General features: G+C 45.4%; 1 protein-coding gene and 1 long non-coding RNA gene across 2 annotated transcripts in view; one reads left to right on the plus strand and one right to left on the minus strand.

Moving 5' to 3' along the window:
* The first annotated feature begins 25 nt into the window (after nt 1-25).
* BNIP3 (BCL2 interacting protein 3) overlaps nt 26-19756 on the plus strand; it is a 31784-nt gene continuing 12053 nt past the window's right edge. Inside the window, exons 1-3 of the mRNA XM_031986641.2 lie at nt 26-268; nt 11982-12147; nt 14537-14624. Of these exons, the coding sequence (XP_031842501.1) occupies nt 226-268; nt 11982-12147; nt 14537-14624 (297 nt within the window). The 5' untranslated portion in view covers nt 26-225. The remainder of the gene's footprint in view (nt 269-11981; nt 12148-14536; nt 14625-19756) is intronic.
* LOC143175187 (uncharacterized) lies at nt 17829-18756 on the minus strand. The gene is made up of 3 exons (XR_012999915.1): nt 18641-18756; nt 18218-18514; nt 17829-18114 (listed from the first exon to the last, which is right to left on the minus strand). It is a non-coding gene; the product is annotated as an uncharacterized LOC143175187 (long non-coding RNA).

The following is a 19756-nucleotide window of genomic DNA, read 5'->3' on the forward strand; positions in this document are numbered from 1 at the left end:
ATAGAAGCGAGTGGCGCGCGATTGGCCGTTCCCGGTGACGTGCGTGTGTTGACGTTTCGTCAAAACAAAGCAGGCTCGGCCGGCTCGCCAAGCATTTTATCACGGTGACCTGCCGAGAGTGGATCGCATTTACGTTTAAACGGAGAGTTGATGAAAAGTGTCGGTTGACTGTTAGCGAGTGCCGCGTCCGGTTCTAGTGAGACAGGAGTGCCATCGGCCATCGCGATGTCGTCCACGGTGAAATTTACCTCCGACGAGAGTCTGGGCGGTGAGTAATGCTCCTTTTGTAAATCGATGGTGGAGCAGCTGTCACCGCGGCCATTTCGCGCGGCCATAGCTGACGCGTAAACAAACGCGGTCTCGTTCACTTTCTTCTGCGTCGCAGACGTCCGCCGATGCGTATCCCTCGATAAATATTCATGGCCGGATTTTATCGTTCCCCTTCGCGTATTACCATGAGAGTAACCAGCGTTAGGCGAGCGTGAGAATAATTTTGAGAATTTTGGCGCGATTCGTTTTTCTAACCTGATACGAGCCGGTTAAAATTGTCAAGTGCCACGTTGCTCGTGGAGCCCCGTTGGCGAGATGCTTTTCTTTTACGCTTTGTCGAACGGAGACGCGTTGTAACGATTATGTGCATTTTGCCGAGCGTTATATCGAATTTTCAATTGTTTCGCGTCGACTCTGCGTACTCTCCGCTACAAATTCTGCAGTCTATTGATCAGTGACATTTTGGAAATTCGCTGCGAACAACGGTAGTCAAGAATGTACAACGGGTGATCGAAGTTTCTTTCGCGATGTAGTTTTATTAATTTATCGATTCCCAGGCCTCGACACGGTGACATCGTATAAAATTGTTTTTCATTGCTACCCTTGCGTGCCTTGAGGACCTCTGTCGTGCTCCATATACATGATAAATGATAACTGCGACGGAATTAATAGATAAGCAAATTTTCATTTCACCATGAACCCCGTGCAGATAACCGAAAACCTTATCAATTGAGCACGAAGGGATTTGATGGAAACATGGGGAGAGTTAACCTACACATTGTCGATGAACATTTGATTGAAAATAACCTCTTGCCTTGCGATTCTCATGATCGATCCAACTACTTTATTAATAATTCACTGAAAATTAAAATCTAGGTAAATTCTGTGACAATGTTTGGTCAAGTAGTTGATAACAAAGGAATGATATTTAATTTAAACCCACAGGAATTCTGTAATATTTAGTTAGCACGATTTTAATAAAATTCACAAAACGAAACAAATAAATATTCCATTAAATCGTTTATTATTGCACGTTAATCTTTCCAATTGTCACAGCATTATGCAGCATTATTTCTAATATAAAACAAGTTCGCAAGTCATCGTTTAATTAACTGGATCGTAATTATTCCATTTGGCATTCGATATGCTAAGCTTGCTTTAAAATCTTCGCGAGTCTGACAGGTTACTGTAAGGCGAAAGGTTAACAGGAGCATTTGCATTTCCATTTACATTTCAGAGAACAACGTTTCGAAATGTCGCGGATTCGCGGTCTTTTCGCCATGTTGAAAAACCATCGTTTTGTAACGGTCGGACGGTTGCCCGCTTTAAGGCGCGGTTACAGCGCAGGGGCGAGGGAAAATAGCTTTTATTTATGTTTCCTTGGCTGCCGAGGGAATTCGTGAAAATAAACATTACGCTGCACCCATGGGGATGGTTAGGATTTTTATAGATCCCCGTTGAACATTGAAGCGTCGCGTGTTGCGTGTCTCTTGACATTCGAATCTCGACGTGAATGATTCTCTTTCGTTCGATTGTTTCGATGGGATCAGCCATAACTCCTGTTTCCCGCGCTTTTTTCATTTCTCATTGCTATTCAATATTTTATTATTTAACACTTTGACTGCCATGTCACCCGAATTCGGGTGACATTAATTTTTTTCATGACGTATCGAAGAAACCGAATTTCTTGATTTGTCAGTTTCTGGTTAATGGAGAAAACTGTTTCGAGTACACGGGAGTTTTGATCACGTGGCAATCAAAGTGTTAAAGATAAAGTTTCTTAGGCATTAATGAACGGTGTTAAATTTGACCCGTTATAAACAAATGTAGTTGTTATCAATGTTATTGTATTTTTCGGCGGTGTCAGTAGTTTGTTTATATTTGGAACACTAAGTCGCAACGGATGATTTAATTACTCAACAGCAAGAGATCAGCGTGCTTCCTTTTTTCTATTGTTTAAACATTCGATGTATAATTTAGCTTCAGTTGTAGCTTAATTCATAGAAATACTAATAGTTCAATTACGTTAATTCATAAGAATATCAATAATAGTTAACACTTTGCGATGTAAACTCATCGACTCCCACGTGCTCAAAACATTCATTAACCAGAGCAATTAACGATTGCTCCACTATCTTTCTTATATCTCATATATCCAAGAAAATTCGGTTTGCTCGGTACGCCAAGAAAATTAACGTCGAAATCACTGCCGAATTTGGGTGACGCGCAGTCAAAGTGTTAATGAGTGTCGGTCCTTAAAGGGACCCTTTGCACTCGAGAGGTGGTTCTCAGTCACCACGTGATTTGATTTGCAAAATTATAAAGTCTTATATATATTAAGCTTTGCATGATGCATCAGTATATGGACTATTGAAATAAAATAACTTTCCTTAATTTATATATGTTTCCTCGTTAATTAGTTTCAAAGAACATCGTCTGTATCTCAACGAAGAATACTGAATATTTCTAGTGAAAAACTTTCGAGTGCAAAGGGTTAATTCCGGGGAGCAACGTGCGATAATAAGCCCGAAGACACGAGCAGCGTTTCCTCGTGTTTACGTTGGCATATCGAACAATTGGGTCAGTGTCCCACGACTGCACTCGAGCCTCGGATTCTATTTAAACGGAACCCCGAAGGAACATGGCGGCCGGCCAAGTTCAGGGACGCCCGTACGAATGGCGGTTGGATTTCCTCCCCTCGCTCTCGCGTCGTCTCCATCGTTACCGCGGCTCTCGATGGAAATCGTTGGGAAACCGGGGACGTGACCGACGTCAGGGAAGCGGCGTTATCGAGAGTCATTACCGTGACGCAATGTTTTCTTTCGTTATGCAGCCGCACAACAGGTAGCATTCGCGATCGATTGTTTGCTCGCGACGATGGAGAGACGCGCGATCAACCCTTTGCACTCGAAAGATTTCCACTGGAAATGTTCAACATTCTCCGATGAGACAGACGATGTTGTTTGAAAGTAATTTAACAATAACGAAAATAAAAGAAGAAATGTAGCATTTCTCATTTTCGCTAGGAATACTATAAAATTAGTTGCAGTTGCTGATAGATTAGAAAAATAAAACCTTAGAACCTTAATTACAACAGTCTCGACGATTTACTAATGCGTTTCGAGTGTATACATTTTTGTTTTCGCTTATTTACGCATTTATCTAGTTCACAGCATTGCCAACTAAACGAAAAGAAATGAAATACTAAATTGTACGGTTAAAATATATCGCAGCCATAAAAATGCAAGCAAAGGGCGGGACAGTTTCGATCCGATTTATGCTCGCTTTCCGGGAACCGCGTGGCCGTAGCAATGGCCGCTTACGTGACCGTGCTCAGGAACGACGCCGGTGTGACGTCAGTCCACCTGAAGCGCTGTTACAGCGACAAAGTTGACCTAAGGCCAGGTTCGCGGGCTGAACTCTCGGTTACTGTCCTCCACTGTTGACCTAAGAGCTACTTCCCGGTCAAAGCATGACTGAAATCTTTGCACTCGAAGCGTTTCGAACGAAATATCCGGTTCGCCGACGAAGATTGCTCGAAGTATACGAAACCTTTTACAGATTTTACCCGATTAGTCGAATGTTTAACACTAAAGCTACCGAGCAATAGAACATTCTGTATTTCATTCATCTGAATCAACTTATTGAATAATTTCTCAGATCATCCGTGCCTCTCCCATAATTGCGAAAGAAGTGTTGAATCGTAGATGACGAAATATCCTTGTTCGAATAGTTAAATCCTTCGTTTGCGACCTGGCATTCCAAACACGAGTGTCTGATCTCAGCAGAATGTCGACATTCGTCAAAGGGTTAATATCTTGCATCTAGTTTAACCAGTCAACTGTGTTTGACGAGTTACACGTCATAAAGCTTGACACTAATTCTTTCAGTGTAAAGCATGTAATTATTCTTTGTTTCGCTTTGATCTTTCATTAAAATATACTCTACGCGCATTCGTCCTGCGTTCGACGAGCACGCGCTCCATTTTTCGATTTTACTGCACGCAGAGGTTTTTCCAACTAAATTCCACAGTTAACTGGTTAACGAATGCTCCGAGAAATCATTTGTTCGCGCGTCAACGTCGAATTTTCCGGAGTCGGAAACGAAGGATCCCTCGAGCGCGCAGTTTTCAGCCGCGAGACGATCGTCGCTTGAATCGATCTACCTCTTACCCTCCTGCCATTCAGCGTTTCGCTGCACGCGATGAATATTCACGCTCGGTTTCGATTTCAATGCTCCGCCGCATCGTTGCGGCGCATAATCGCCGACCGGTTTCTTCTGCAGCGGAGCCACGAACCTGTAGAACGGAAGCGGCGACGCGTAATGGCGTTTCCGTTCGTAATTCGCCCGATACCGATAATTTTTATCTTCCCTACCAGCGGAACACGAAAACTTCCGTCGCGATTGGCCGAGAAACGGGTATTCTTATTCTTCCCGTTGAATTCTTGCCAATGGTAAGCTATCGAAAGCAAAAATGGACCAACGTTCGTATGCGTTTAGTCTAAACAGGCGATAGGAAGGCAACCAGACGTATCTGGACTTCGTCACGCGATTCAAGAGACTTTTCTTGCGAAGGAAAGCGGAGGCCAACTTACTTTTGAGTGTCGAGTCATCGTTCGAGAATTTAACGCTAAAACTACCGAGCAGTTCAATTGACTTCTGAAAACCTAGTGTTAATGTCGTAATTTGAAAGTTAGATACATTCGTCTGATGAAAGTATCGCATTGAATACATTGTTAATTCGTATGTGGATATTTATTAATTTTGTGTTGCATAGGTTTCGACCCATAGAAGGTTAAAAGAGCTAGACATGTTTTCGAAGTTACAAAGTCGCGCTGTGAAATATACACCGTTTCATCGGCATTTCCAATACTTCCGTATTGTTGGTCGATTCCTCCTCTCGTTCGATTGTTTTCCCAGCCGTTATCGCGGCGGAAGCGATAAGGTGCTCGGAACCCGGCGGCAGGGGCGGGGGGAGAAGGGAAAATGTTTTTTCTACAGACAACGGAGGGAGGTTTTCGTCTATTTTTAGCGGAGACACTTGCTCCGTCGATCGTTGGCGTGTCTCGTTGTCGTCGGCCGGCGCGTCTCTTGGTACGTCGGATCGAGATGACGGCCCGATGAAAAGGGGGACACGTTCGCGTCTATTTTTAACCGCGCCACCCGTTGGCGGACCTTAATTCAATTTATTAAGGCCACCTACCCGCCGTGATTCCGCGGCACGTGACGTTTCCTGGCAATTTTCGTGCGTTCATCCCGACCACGTTCCTCCTTTTCGTCTACAGCTCGAGCGATCGCGGCTTAAGGTACTCCGAGTAATTAACCCTTTGCACTCCAAAAATTTGTCACTAGAAATATTCAATTTATGAGATATAGGTGATGTTTTTTTCAACTAACTCAACGAGGGATCTATTCAAAATAAGGGGAACAATGGTATTTTATTTCCACATTAATGTTAAATACGAAATCTTACAATTTTGATGCGCCAATCGAGTGGCGACTGAAAGACACCTTTGGAGTGCAAAGGGTTGAGCTTCAAAATTTCATAAATAGCTGCTCCGTTATTTATCGCTATTTGGTAAGGTCTCGACGAGGAGCCAACAAAGGATCGCCAGCTTTCCGACTTTTCGTTTCGTCGTCGAGGAATCGGTTGGAGCTGCGTTTGAGTATCTTCGGAATTGAAAGATGGCGGACCGTGCCAGGGGAGTGTAATTGAAAGCCCGCTTTGTCGGTGCCTGTGAGAGCTCTTTGTTCGCTCGTTCCCGCTCCGAGAGCTGTGATCTCATTCTTCGATCGCGTAGCAGGCACATTTTCGTTTCTTCACCTTTCTCCGGTGCTCCCTTTCACTGGACCCTCTTTGTCGATGATTTCGTTCGCTGCACGACAGCATTACCAGTCTTCGAAGTCTCTCCATGTCTATCCGCACCATTTCTTGAGACAGCGCGTAGCTGCAGCGAACTATTCGGTCTAGATCGGTGTCCGAGACCATTTTAGCTTTGGTTTCAAATTTTTAGAATGTTTCTAAGAGAATAGATCAATTGACTTTTGAAAATTTTATAGAAACTCCAAGAGTGCATCTGTTCAATTGATTTACAATTGAATTTGCTGAATGGATTTCTTTAATAATTTCTCAGAGGAACATTCGTTACCTTTCTAACAATTGCGAAAAGAAGACATCAGAGTCGTTCGACCCCTCTGGTAGTTTTAGTGTTAAATGCAAGAGGTTAATCACCGGTAATTTGACGCGGAACGTCAACGGCGCCTCGCGTTTCGCGAACGACGAACAAAACACGAAACAACGATTGTCGATTGCCTCGAAAGCGAGCCGAGCTGTTTACCATCGCGGCGATATTTCATGTCGAACACGCGCGACGCGTGTATCGCGGCTTATCGGCTTGCAGCGCGGCTGATACGAAGTTAATAAAACGGAGCGGCGAGTGATGTCATCGGGACCGTTCGTTTTACCCCCTTCGACTTGGATAATTAAATTCGTCGGGCTAGGATAGTTGGGAATGTTTGGATAAAGGTTAACAGGCGACTAACGGAGTGATCGGTAATGGTTAATTAAACGGGACAGTTAATCGACTGATGTTGCTTTGTCTGGAATGGCGAATAGCGGCGCCGAGAATCGTTGCATAAACGAACAGGTAGCAGAGAATTCTATCGAGGAACAGGTGTAGGCGTAGTCGACGTACAAGTTCCAATGTAAGCCAATTTTGTTGCATTCATTGAGTTACGAAGAAGTAGCGGATGCGAGAAGACGTGCTTCAACCGATCAATGAAGTTAAACGGGGCATAGTGTCGGGGTATAGAAGGACGGGAAACTGCCGGACAAACACAGCACGCCTTCGAAAGGAATTTTTATTCGTTTTAAACCTTTGCACTCGGAAGGCTCCAATATTGCACCAGTTATAGTATTAAATATTTTAGTGAATCAAAGAAACTACCCTAAAATTATTAGATTTTCCATACATCCAAATTTTGTACTAAGAAGGAAAATAGAAGAAGAAATGTTGCATTTCTCACTTTCGCTAGGTATACTATAAAAATTAGTTGCAGTTGCTGATAGATTACAAAACAACCTGGAGTGCTAAGGGTTAACCCTTTGATATGTAATATTGAACTTTATAACTTGATACGTGAAATATTGGAATAAAATAGCTTTGCTCAATATACTTGTGATTTCCCTTAAAATTTCAAGGAATATCTTCGTCAAAAAATAAACATTTTTAGTGAGAAACCTCCGAGTATGATAATTTCTGTCGGTTCAAGCAATTTAAATGTAATTAAAAATGCGTGAATAATGGGATCGATCAAAGTGGGTTGCTGATAGGATGCTTTAATTGATACACTTCGAAACGGGGTTTGATAAATATTCTAGCAATAAAAGGAAGGCAGTGACAAATCGAAAAAGTCAATGAAGGAAAATTCTAAAAATTGCCGAGTGATCTGCCGCAGTTGCATCTTCGTTATCAGAGTTACGACAGAAGCGTAGCTTGTAATTTAAGCGTTATCCGATATTTGCATCGCTAATTAACACAAGCAAAAAGCGATGAGTGTACACTGGAGGGAATCCGAGAAAAATTGGAATGAACGTGCCGGGAGTCACGTATCCGTCTCCGTTCAGCTTCTCCTCGCGGAACATCCGAGACGGTCAATTAAAAACCCACTCCCCCGTATCTCGATTCCCGCAAAAAAGAAAACGATCCACGATGAAATCATCGATCGCCGTCCGATGACCACTGCTCGCGTTCGGCCGGATCGATAGCGCGCGCGCGTGTCGCCGGTATTTCACTGGGGCCGCCCACGGTTGCGAGATGCGATTGCGTTATCTCGGCGAGAAGACGTTTTTGCAACATGACTAATTGGAGCAGAAGGAAACGCGGATCTCCGAAGGAAATGAAATGCGTCGCGGAACGGCCGTCTTATCGGCTGCACTTCCCGACCGACCAATTTCAACAGTTCGAACACTTTTAACCCTTTGAACTCTGTAGGTTCGAATATTGCACCGGTTCTAATATTAAATATTTTAATGAATCAAAGAAACTACCCTAAAATTATTCGATTTTCCACATCCAAATTTTGTGCTAAGGAAAATAAAAGAAGAAATGTTGCAAAAATTAGTTGCAGTTGCTGATAGATTACAAAAGAACGGAGTGCTAAGGGTTAACCCTTTCAGCGAGATGGAATATTTTTATTTGGAAGACTAAGTCGCGAACGAATGATTTAATTAGTGAAACAGCAAGAGATTAGCATGTAGTTTCCCTGTTTTCTATTAATTAGGTAATCAATATATAATTCAGCTTCATCCGTTGAAGGCATCGTACGGCTTTGCGCTCGATAGGTGACTCACCACTCGATTTGATGCAGCAAAACTATGAAGCTGAATATTTAGTACTTTAAATTAAATTTAAATATTTCAATAAAATAGCTTTGCTGCAATTTATCTGTGAATCATTAAGTTTCGAACAACGTCTATATCTCGTCGGAAAATATTTCCAATTAAAACGTTTCGAGTTTAAATCGAATAAGTATCAAATTCTTTTAATTTCCTAATGGACTGTCAGCGACAAACCGCGATAGGAGCTACTATTGCGTTAATCGACGAATTTACTAATCACCACGGGTTATTTACAAGGTAATAGTTCACTGATAGAGCTTCCCGGTTGAATTTCCCCCGGTTATACGCTCATCATGCGATACGAGGGGGAGACTGAAAATTATAGATCCTCGCTAACAGGGAACTCTGCGAGGAGAGTGGCCGATGAATCACCGATTCGCGACAGAATCTCTGTCCGGTTTCGTGGTGCTCCACGCGACGAGCAAACCGCATGGAATTTACACGAGAAACTCAATGGAACCGACCACAATTGGAGCATAAACTTCCGTAGCATTACGTTTTTGCCGTTCGATCGATTCATTTTCCTTATGTAATCGCCTTCGCGTCGGGGCTGTGTACGTGGAACTGTGCACGCGTTTCCTCGTAGCGCGGAAGATTTCCGATCGCTCTAATTAGTCGATTAATTATCCAGGTGAACGGGAGGAGATGTAATTACTACTTGTGTCACTCGTGTTCTCAGCTGTATTTATGACAAGCTTGGAATTCTCGAAACTTCCGGCAAGAAACTGAGTTACGTGAGTCTCGGAGGCCGATGCTAAGTTGAAAAGAATATCAGCTATTCCATTTGTAGCGGTCGTTAACCTGACAGCCAAACAGACAATAGGAAAACCAAATAAATACAAAAAGCCGCGAGGGCGTAAACATACGTTAGAATAGGCACGTCACCTTGCGGTCATTAACCTGTCAGTAAAACGAAATAATTTTTCAAATATATTACTTTGAGAAGCTAACGTTATACTTTAAAATAAACTGTGATTTCTAGAACACGAATATCATTTATTCCATTGAAATCTACAAAAAATCAGGAAACATCGATAAATGGACTGAATTTCGAAATACTAGAGGAAGAGGGAACAGTGTTTGAATCTCTTCTGTGCATAATCACATTATTCGTTTACAAGTTTGTCCACGAAGGGCAGAAAGTCTCGCGGCGCGCCTTGGCGGCGGCCGGATCCGCCATATTGTCGGTCCGCACGGGGTCAAGCGTAGTCTTCGGTGACGCAGCTCGTTCCGCGATTGCTACGTCGATCTAACGGACCTTGTCCCTGAACTTCTCTCGTAATCGAATCAGATTGCTCGATAATGGGCGACCGCGATCGGCAGTTACGTTGCCGCGAACAGGCGTTTACGATTTTCCGATTCGGAATCCTCTTTTTCCCCGGCGCTCGCGGATGAAGTCGTTCGGCGCGATCAAGATCGAGCTCCAATTAAACCGCATTACCAGTTCCACGTTGAAGTATCCCATTACTACATAGTAAATCTATTCACCGACCGACTCGGTTTTAACGTGAACTGGATTTTTATCGCGCGACAACCCATTCGTAGCGTTTTTGATACTGGAATCGCCGACCAGTTGCAGCAACCTGTTTCTGTAATAGCGGCGTTCCTATTTTATCTACCTAATTATTCCATGCACATTATTGTAGGGATTTCAAACGATCTTTAATTTACTCTATTAACCCTTAGAATTCCACAGTTTTGTGATATGTCAGCAACTCGAATCTGATAGTGGTCCTACTGAAAATTAACAATGATAACATTTCTTAGACCTCTAATTCCCTCAGTACAAACTTTGTATTTGGAAGATCTAATAATCTTAAGGTAGTTTTCTTAACACAATATAATTCATTCAAAATATTTAATATTACTGCTGCAATATTGGAGCCTACGGAGTTCAAAGGGTCAACGAAACTCGTGTCTTCTTTCCACCGTTATTTTATTCTGTTCTTCGATTCGTCTTCAGAGCTCATCTATCGATTAACGACACCCCGCATTATTCTAATCCCCATTTCGCGAAACGTCCATTTCACAATTGCGCATTGAAACGAGCGACGCCGGGAGCCCCGCGTTCCATTGTCGAGCACGAACACCTGAGTCCCTCGAGCACCTGCCGCAACGAGGGGGCAAGCAATCAGCGACGCCTTTTCCGCTGTGAATACCGCAGTCCCCACGACTTTTACTTCCCGAAGATTACCGTCGTTACAAAGCTATTACCGCGCGAGGGGCGGGTTTCCCAGGGTCTGCCGGGAAATCAATAGGAAAGCGGATTGTGTATACACCTCGGAGCATTTCCCCGGGTCTAGAGCTCTGAGGGATGACTCAGGTGTCTTCGTTGTGTACTCAACCGTTTGAGTGCCGCGGGTCTTTACAAAAACGGTCGAAAACGGATTTTCGAGATTCCGTCTCGGTTCGGAAGCTTTTCTATTTTTACCTGGGAAGATTGTAAACGGGCGGTCGTGTTCCGTTTCTAAGCAGGTAGTAAAAATAAATCATTCAAAGGGAGAGTAAATAAAGTTCATTTCGTTCTATAGTGGCACTTTTACAGTACAACCATCGCGCCGTTTATAATGATTAATTAGTTAACTTGTGACGAGTATACACGTCATAAAGCTTGACACTAATTCTTCCAGCGAATTCTTTATTTTCTCACATAAACATGTAATTCTTTGTTTCGCTTTGATCTTTTATTAACACTTTGAACGCCGCACGATTTCATGGCGGAAAATACACAAAATGGAAAAAATCAAATATTAAATCATTCGATTGAATTGCATTACTATAACTGCACGTCCATGTAGCTGAACGTCACCGCATTAGATAGTATTATTTATAATATGGGAATATGTTCGAATAATCCTCCTGCGTTCGACGAGTGCACGCTCCATTTTTCGATTGCATTGCGCGCAAAACGAGAGGTTTTTCCAAAAACCCCACAGTTAACTGGTTAAAATTAATATGAACAATTGCCGTACACTGTTAGCTTTAAAATCGTAGTTTCGACCTATCCAGGCCATGGAAAATCGCCATCGTCGCACACCATTCTAAAACCATGCCCAGAAGCGCAGTTTTCTGCAATTGTTCGTTTCGACTAGCTCGAGTCATGAAAAATCGTACATAGAATTAACTAGCATGTTATCTAGACCGTCACGCCATTTTTGTTCAGTGTATTTTTCAAAAATAAACAAACGCATTAGAGTACAATTCGTGAAATGGACAGCTATGGACGTCTGCAATGGGTTGGCGACTTTCTCGACTAATGGCTCAGTACCTGCGGACCATCGAAAGTAACGTTGCCCCATTTTGCTTGCAGACTCATGGGTGGAGCTGAACCCGGTGCCCGACAGGGTAACGCCATTACCGTTCAGCAGCGGCGGCGAGGAGTATCTGCGGCTCCTCAGGGAGGCACAAAGGGATTCCACACAGTCGTCCGCGAGGCATTCGCTCGCCTCGTCCCGCAGGGACACTCCCAGAGATAGGTAAGACATTCCGCGCACCTTGGAACGGTTCCATAGCTGATAGCCAGTAAAAAGGGGAGCAACAGCGAGGAAACAGCGTGGCGGTTTTCGGGATTGTTCACGTTTCGTTTGAGTACAGAAACTCTGGACGACTGATCCATAGGAAGTTTGTGAGGGAGCCTTAACTCTAGACAACTGAACATTCGTCTGAATAGTCCAGCAATTTTCTCCATTGTCGAATTCGAACGCAGGAGCACACTTCTAGCACCGAGACTACAAACGTTAATGCACCTTTTTCTTCTAATTAAGCTGCGCTACTTTGAAATGAATATAGAAAAATGCATCTGTAATTCGTAGTCCATGAGTCGAATGTCTAGTTACGTAGTAACATTAATGTAACACTAGATTTATGGAGATTTAGTAGATGTTGACAATTAAAGGTTTGAAAGTAAACGATTAGAATACATGTTTGCGTAACTCTCGATCAATTGACCCTGACATATGAATAATGTTTATAAAATTCGGTATGAGTCAACTCGTTCCGTAAATCTAGTGTTGTTACCTAGGGTTAAGGTAGAACATTGACCCGCCCTACGACTTATTTTCCAACCGTGATCGACACAACTACTTCGCCATAATTGAAGAGACAACTGTCACGTATGTCGCGATCTCTTCTCGACGTATTTTTTGTTTTACGCCGTTCAACTGACACTCGTATTGAGCAACACTCACCGACATTCTTTCACTCTTCGTACAACCAATCTTAAACGCAGTCACACTATTTCCCAAACATCCCGGCGCAGGTCCGTCGCAATGCGACCTCGCCCTCAACAAATCATTCATCCTGCGTTACCATAAATCAGGCGGTTAACGACGAAGTGGTTGTATCAATCATAATCGAGAGTGCACTCGAAAAAAAGAAACGACGAGGAAAGAAGTCGGAGAACACGCGAACGGCCTCTCGAATTGATTGGCAGCGTTAGAGAGTGGCAGGGGGCAGTGGCCGGCCAGTAGACAGTGGCTCTATTATGAAATCGAGTCTACGGGAAGCCGGGACGGAGAGAAGGTTCGAGTATATCGCGCGCTGGAAAGTCTGGTTCCGCTTGGGCGTATTAACCGCCGTGGAAAAGAAAGAATAGCCGACTGGTCGCGTGAGTCAGAGGACGCCGAGGAGAGGCGCACACGCTCCGATGCCTCGGGGATCTTTTTCTGGCCGGTCTTCTTTGTGTTCGTGGGCGTTGCACGCTGCGAGGACCCGCCGGAGGATGGGGGGCAAACAAACCGGCTCTCGCCGCGGATCCGACTTTCTTCTCGTCTCTTTTTCGCCTTCCGAGCGACCTTTATGTCCGTGCATCCTTCGCTGCACTCCGAATTCCAGTGCTCGGACTCGACCGTGTTCAAATAAATCCGAGTTGCTCGCTCGTGTACTCGCATTTTCGAGTTGCTACGATCGTCGTTATTTACTACAGTCGAGCTTGTCTTCGGGGACGCTTCAGACCCGCGAAAGCTGAATTTCCATGGAATGTTCTACCCTTAATTCCGGAATTTTCACGAGTTACCACGGTCTTCTCGCTGAAACGTAGATTCTAGTTCCTGAGTTTCTGTCGATATCGAGTTTTTCAGCTTAGGAGTTGCTCGCTCGTGTACTCTTATTTTCGAGCTACTACGATCATCGTTTCGTTCATCAGAGTCGCGGATAATTTACTCCAGTCGAGCTTGTCTTCGGAGACGCATCAGACCTGTGAAAGCCTAATTTCCATGGAATGTTCTACCTTCAATTCCGGAATTTCCACGAGTTACCTCGGTCTTCTCGCTGAAACGTAGATTCCGGTCCCCGAGTTTCGGTCGATACGTGTGTTTCAGGCTGGGAGTCGCGAGTGGAGGCGCTCGCCGAGGAAAGCTAGCTGTTTGCGACGCAGTTTCTTTCCCGAGTTTTTCCTAGCGGCCGGCGATAGCGCTCCTCCAAGGTCGGTCGCGTTTAATTACGCACCGACGTCACAGATAACAGCGCGCGACCGCGCGTCATCCGCGGGGACCGATCGAGTTTCCAGATAATCGGGGTAACGAACTCCCAGCCCGGGATTGAATCGCGATCCTCGCCGCGGGGATCGGAGGCGCTTACCCGCCTCGCGGAGCCTTGAGTCGGCCGAGGCGCAGATGTTCGATGAGGTCATGCGACTAGAGGCTCGCATTATCGCTCGCAGTTCCGCGAGACCGGTGGAAAAAACATCGGGAAACGGTAGAGAGAATCGTACGACTGAGGTCAGACGATGATACGGCATCGACGTTCTTATCGATGACCGGATCATCCTCGTTCGCCGCGGAAAAGGCGATCCGCGCGCGGATGCGACGTTTTTCGGGGGCGGCGGGAGGGTGAGATTTTGTAAAATTTGTGAAATGTTTATTCCAGCCCGAAGAGCCCTCCGAACAGCCCCAACACGGAACTGTCCACCGAAGACGAGCTCAAGGGAGTCTATATTAATTACAGCTGCAATAAGGTCAGTCTCGTCGTTACTAATGAACTATGCGCGTGATTTTTGGGGTGTTTTATTGTATTCCGGTAGGGATTCATCGAACTTCCTGGTTTCGAGGATTTCTGTGGAACAATCTGGGCGAGGTATTGCTCCTTCGTCTTAACCCTTTGAACTTGAGGTGACTCTCACCACTTGATTTGACACAGAACTATAGAATGTGATATTTAATGTTGAGCTTTGTATAATGTGTGGATGCGTGGAACATTGGAATAAAAGCTTTGTTCAATGTACTGGTTTCTCTTCGAATTAGTCTCAGATCGTCTTCGCCTCGTAAAGAAATGTTGAATATTTCTAGTAAGAAACTAGATAAAACTAATAAAACTAGTGTTTTTGCACAGGAAATACTCAGCATTTTCCGACGAGATACAGTCGACAAGGTTTGAAACTAACTGACCGATAATTTACAGATGAATTAAGCAACTATTCAAATATTTCGCATAGCAGTACAAATTCTAATTTCAAATTTTGATAGTTCTGCCTTGCTCTGGTTTTCGACAGAATAATCCACGAACACGGGATCCCGCGTGAAGATCCGCGGATCAATCGTCATTCATCGGATTCCTCTTCCTTCCGCCGGCAGATCTCGTCCCTTTCATTCATCCCTCGTCTATTACCGCTCGAATTTCACGCGGAGACGCGCAACTGGTTTCATCGAGCGGCCGCGTTTTCCGTGCGCCATGTTTACGGCCCCTGCTGCTCGCGTTTGTGGGTCACGGAGCACGTGTGCGGGAACGGCTCGCGTGTCCCATTGTCCTTTCGAATCGATGCGTTTTACGTTCGATATCTTCATGCTATTACGCATAAATAATGCATCCTCTATATCCTAACTCTAGATTTGTTCAAATTTGATACTACGTTGCAAACGAATGATTTCTTTCGTTGTCTAGTTTCCTTGTTCTCTATCGCTTAAGCATTCGCGAGTAATCAAGAGAAAAATAGAAACTGTTTACACTTGATATAACATCTGAATAAACTGTAAAATCATTCTGAAAGCGGAAAAGCTGGAAACTGGGGAAGAGCAAGAAACGAATCGAGGAAACTAAACGAATCAATGAAAGCGATAAAGCGGTATCTCCGGTACAGTTCGAACATCCACTAGAAATATCAAGATTCTCATTGCCAATCGCGAGTGTACACTTCGCAAAAGGCATCGAGCAGCGTGAGCAACGCAAAATCGTCCGATCGACAGGCAACAATCATCGAGATCTCGCTTGAAGCCCGTTCCATCCCCGCAAACTCGTTTATCTGCGCGATTAGGCTTGTTATTTATTATCGGGGAACGTCTGTGCGCACGGAAATAGCACCGAAGACAATACTATCGGCGAACGGGATGAGTAACGACGATAACGAGCCGCGAAAGAGGGGCGCTAAGGATTTTCCATGAGTCAGTTGCTCAACAAACGCGTTGTTTCGACCGCCTGCGCTGTCGCTCCTTTCGCGAGCGGCCGCGCGTCGAGGTCTTGGAAAGTGCAGTAGCTTCGCTCGGCTCCTTCGAGCCGTGCCTTCGGTCAGATAAACCATTATAAATAGAATGCGTCGCCGCCGCGAGAAGAAGCTGTTACTTCTGCGGCCTCGTAAGGTCGCGGACGCGCCGCGGCCAGCCGATTTTCACGGCGCGCCGAGTTTCGCGGTGGTCCTCGGTCGACCGAGACTTTTTGCGCCGCCGAAGAGCAGCTCCCGGTCGACGCGAACGAACGGCCTTGACGTTCGCGGCGCCTTTTTACGCTAACGATCCGAGAGACCGGTTGCCATGTTACACACCGAGCTCGAGTCCAGGTCACGTTACAATCAGCCTTTGTCGCAGCGTCGCTGCGCGCAGGTTTTCCGTTGCAATTAGACTCCATTAGAGCCCTCGCTGCGCCGAGACCTCTTTGTGCCGTCGACAGCCATTATCTAAGACTTCTGTTATCTGAACCGAGTGCCACGGGTCCCTCCCGTGCGCAGCCTCGCTTCACCCACATTCCGCCGCATCGACGCCCGATTGCGCAGAAGCTCGTAAGAACCGAATTCCGATCCGAGGCCTCGGCGCATAATTGCCGGCCGGCTGCCACGTCCGAGCCCACGATCGCGCATAGTTCGGCAACTGCGCTGCGCAGCGGTTCAAAAACCTTGGCAGAGTCCGCGGTTGGCCGCAGAAACTGCGCGGAAGAGACTCGCGTGTGGGACGACAATGCCTCGCGATTTGCAAGCCGCTTCATCCCGGCGAAGGTCGGCCGTTTCGAGAAATGGGAACGCGCGCTGCGACGATCGCGCGATCGGTCGGCGATCAATCGGAGATCGAGCGTGATAGAACGAAATGCTTCGGACAAAACTTGTAAAGTATAGAGCTAAGAATATGATAATTACAGATTTGTTTACATTTGTTTACATTATGGGGAAACTACGAAGATTTTTCAGTGACAATGCATACGTTGCGTTTCGATTCCAACGTTGTATAAACAGAAACGTAATTTATTCGCACAGAATTTTTATCGGATGAAAATCATTGGCAGACTCAGCGACAGATCGGTAACTTTCGATTTCCGTTATGCGAACAGTGAAATTTCGGGGTCCCCAGAAGCGGCCGCACGGCGCGCAGAGAACGAAACGGTGCGCTGTCGATCGCGGATCGCCGTAGATCGTTCACCTGCGCTCGCGTTTACACGCGTCTCTCCGTTTCCCCGTTACGAGAGGGATCACGCGATCGCGAGCCAGCGAATCGGCGTCCTCTCCGCATCGCGCCTCGCCGCGCAAAAACCGGTCCTCCCGAGGAGCTGAACACAGACGCTCGTCGCTCGGCGCGCTGCACCACGCTCGCGTGGGATTATGTTAATGCCACTGTTATGCTCGTTTCGCGTGAACGCACTCGCGGCTTACCTTGGGAGACGACGGATCGGACCGCAATCATTGTTGCCGAGTCTGGCGTTAGATAACCGGTTCCCCGCGGTAAGGATTACTCGGACGTTTTGGCCTCTCGCGGCTGGAACGATCCGCGCCGACATTAGACAACCGGTTCCCCTGGCAAGAATCAATCGGACTTTCAGGACTCGTCCAGCCGAAATGATCGTTGCATGAAATATTCGGTTGTGGAGGGTGAGAAGCAGTTAACCGTTTGATCGGCAGTGATCGCGTTTCTAAAAAATATCGGTTCTTATCAAATGAAGTTTATTTATCCTTCTAACTGCTTCTTCTGTTATTGCCTGCTTAGAAATGGAACAATAAATATTCTTTTCTGTTGCAAATTTCGGTTTGATCGATGACTCTTAGCTCTCCAGGTTGTTTCGTAATTTATCAGCAACTGCAACTAATTTTTATAGTATTCCTAGCGAAAATAAGAAATGCTGTAACATCTCTTTGGTCTTTTATTCTCCTTCTCAGTGCGAAATTTGGATGTGTGGAAAGTCGAATAATTTTAGGGTGGTTTCCTTAAGATTCGTTAGAATGTTCAATATTACAACTGCTGCGATATTCGAGCCTACAGAGTTCGAAGGGTTAAAAATGTATCGTTTCTAGTAGCTGAAATTCAACCTGCGCACAATATAAAGATCGTTTTCTTAAATTAAAATAGATTTCCCGACCTGGTTCTTGCAGCCACGAAAACCAGCGTCTCGTATCGCTTATGCCGTCCGCAGACAAAAGGAAGAGCTGCGAATTCTTTGGCATCGCGATTGTCACGTCGCATTATTATCCAGTTACTCACTCTGCCGAACATTCGTATCCGTCGGTTGTCGTACAAGCTATAATTGTTCTCTCGTTTCGAAACCCCTGTCGTCGATGTCCGCCGCAGCAGCGGCGAGCGCGTTAAACGTCAGTCCGCCGAGTTTATTTCGGAGCGGATTGTAACGGACGGAGCCTTAATGCCGCCTCGCAATCTCCTAGCGGAGGCACTTAATTAACGAAAGCTCCTACGTTTCGCCGTGGTCGCCCGACGCTCCAATTTATCCCGAGGACGGGAGCGTGCACGGAAACGGTACACCGGCGCAGAAACTCCTTTAATTTACCTGGCAGCTTTAATACGTAGAAAGTGGTGTGCCCCTGCAACGAGAAACGGGCCGCTCGATAAAAATTTTCTCCTTCGCCTGTTACGCGACGATCGCGCGCTCCACTTCCGTGTAATCCGACCGTGGAAACGATCGCGTGGACGATATTCCGAAGGAAACGGCACGCTGGGAACGATGCTATTCTATTTACCGCGGTCCCCCAACGAAGAATGGCGCGCGCCATTTTTCAACCCCTCCGAGCCGCTCGCGCGACGTGGCGGAACGCGGTTGACGGGCTGTTCGGGCGAACCGGCCGAGCGTGTGCGCTGCACGTGCTGCAGGCTATGTACCGGGTGTCTCTGTGTCATTTCGTTTGACACTTGTCGATGGAAGGACAAGTGTCGAACGAAATGAAATCTGAAAATTTGTCGATTGTATTGAGTTATTCGGTGGATGTTCGTCGAGCGTTGATAATTCTAATAACCCTTTGCACTCGGAAGTTAGAAATATTTTAACGTTTTCTGAAGAGAGGATATTTTGCGAAACTCGAGAAATCACGCATCGAGGGACGAAGCTTTGTTTGAATGCTTCTCAAATTGATGCATTGCACGAAGTTTAACCCTTTGCACTCGAGAGGTGACTCTCAGCCAATTGATTTGACACAGCTAAATTGTAAAGTTTGAGGTTTAATATTCAACTTTGTATGATGCATTGATATGAAATATTGAAAGAAAATAGTTTCCTTCCTCACTGTGCGACTTCTTGTCAAATCAATTTTGGAAAATGTCGAAGTACTGAGTATTTCCAGTGAAAATTTGTGGAGTGCAAAGGGTTAAGTATCAAATTTTATAGTTTTACTGTATGAAATCAATCTTCTTTTGTTTGTCGCAGAAATGTCGATGATTTTAGAAGGAAACGTTTGATATTGAGTGTTTTAATAGGTTTAGTGTAGTTTGAGTTGCAGCGCGCAGCAACGGGACAACTGCGCACTTTTCACGATTCCCCGTAAGGGAATGAGAATGATAAGGAAGAATGGGATCGCCTTATACGTCGGCCAATGGGGAATCGTGAAGGGATTCGACATCGCGCGCGACCTGATTTCCTCCGGTCGGATCTCGCCGGCTTTTTACGCGTCGA

This window comes from Nomia melanderi, chromosome 13 (genome assembly GCF_051020985.1).
Source record: "Nomia melanderi isolate GNS246 chromosome 13, iyNomMela1, whole genome shotgun sequence".
NCBI lineage: Eukaryota > Metazoa > Arthropoda > Insecta > Hymenoptera > Halictidae > Nomia > Nomia melanderi.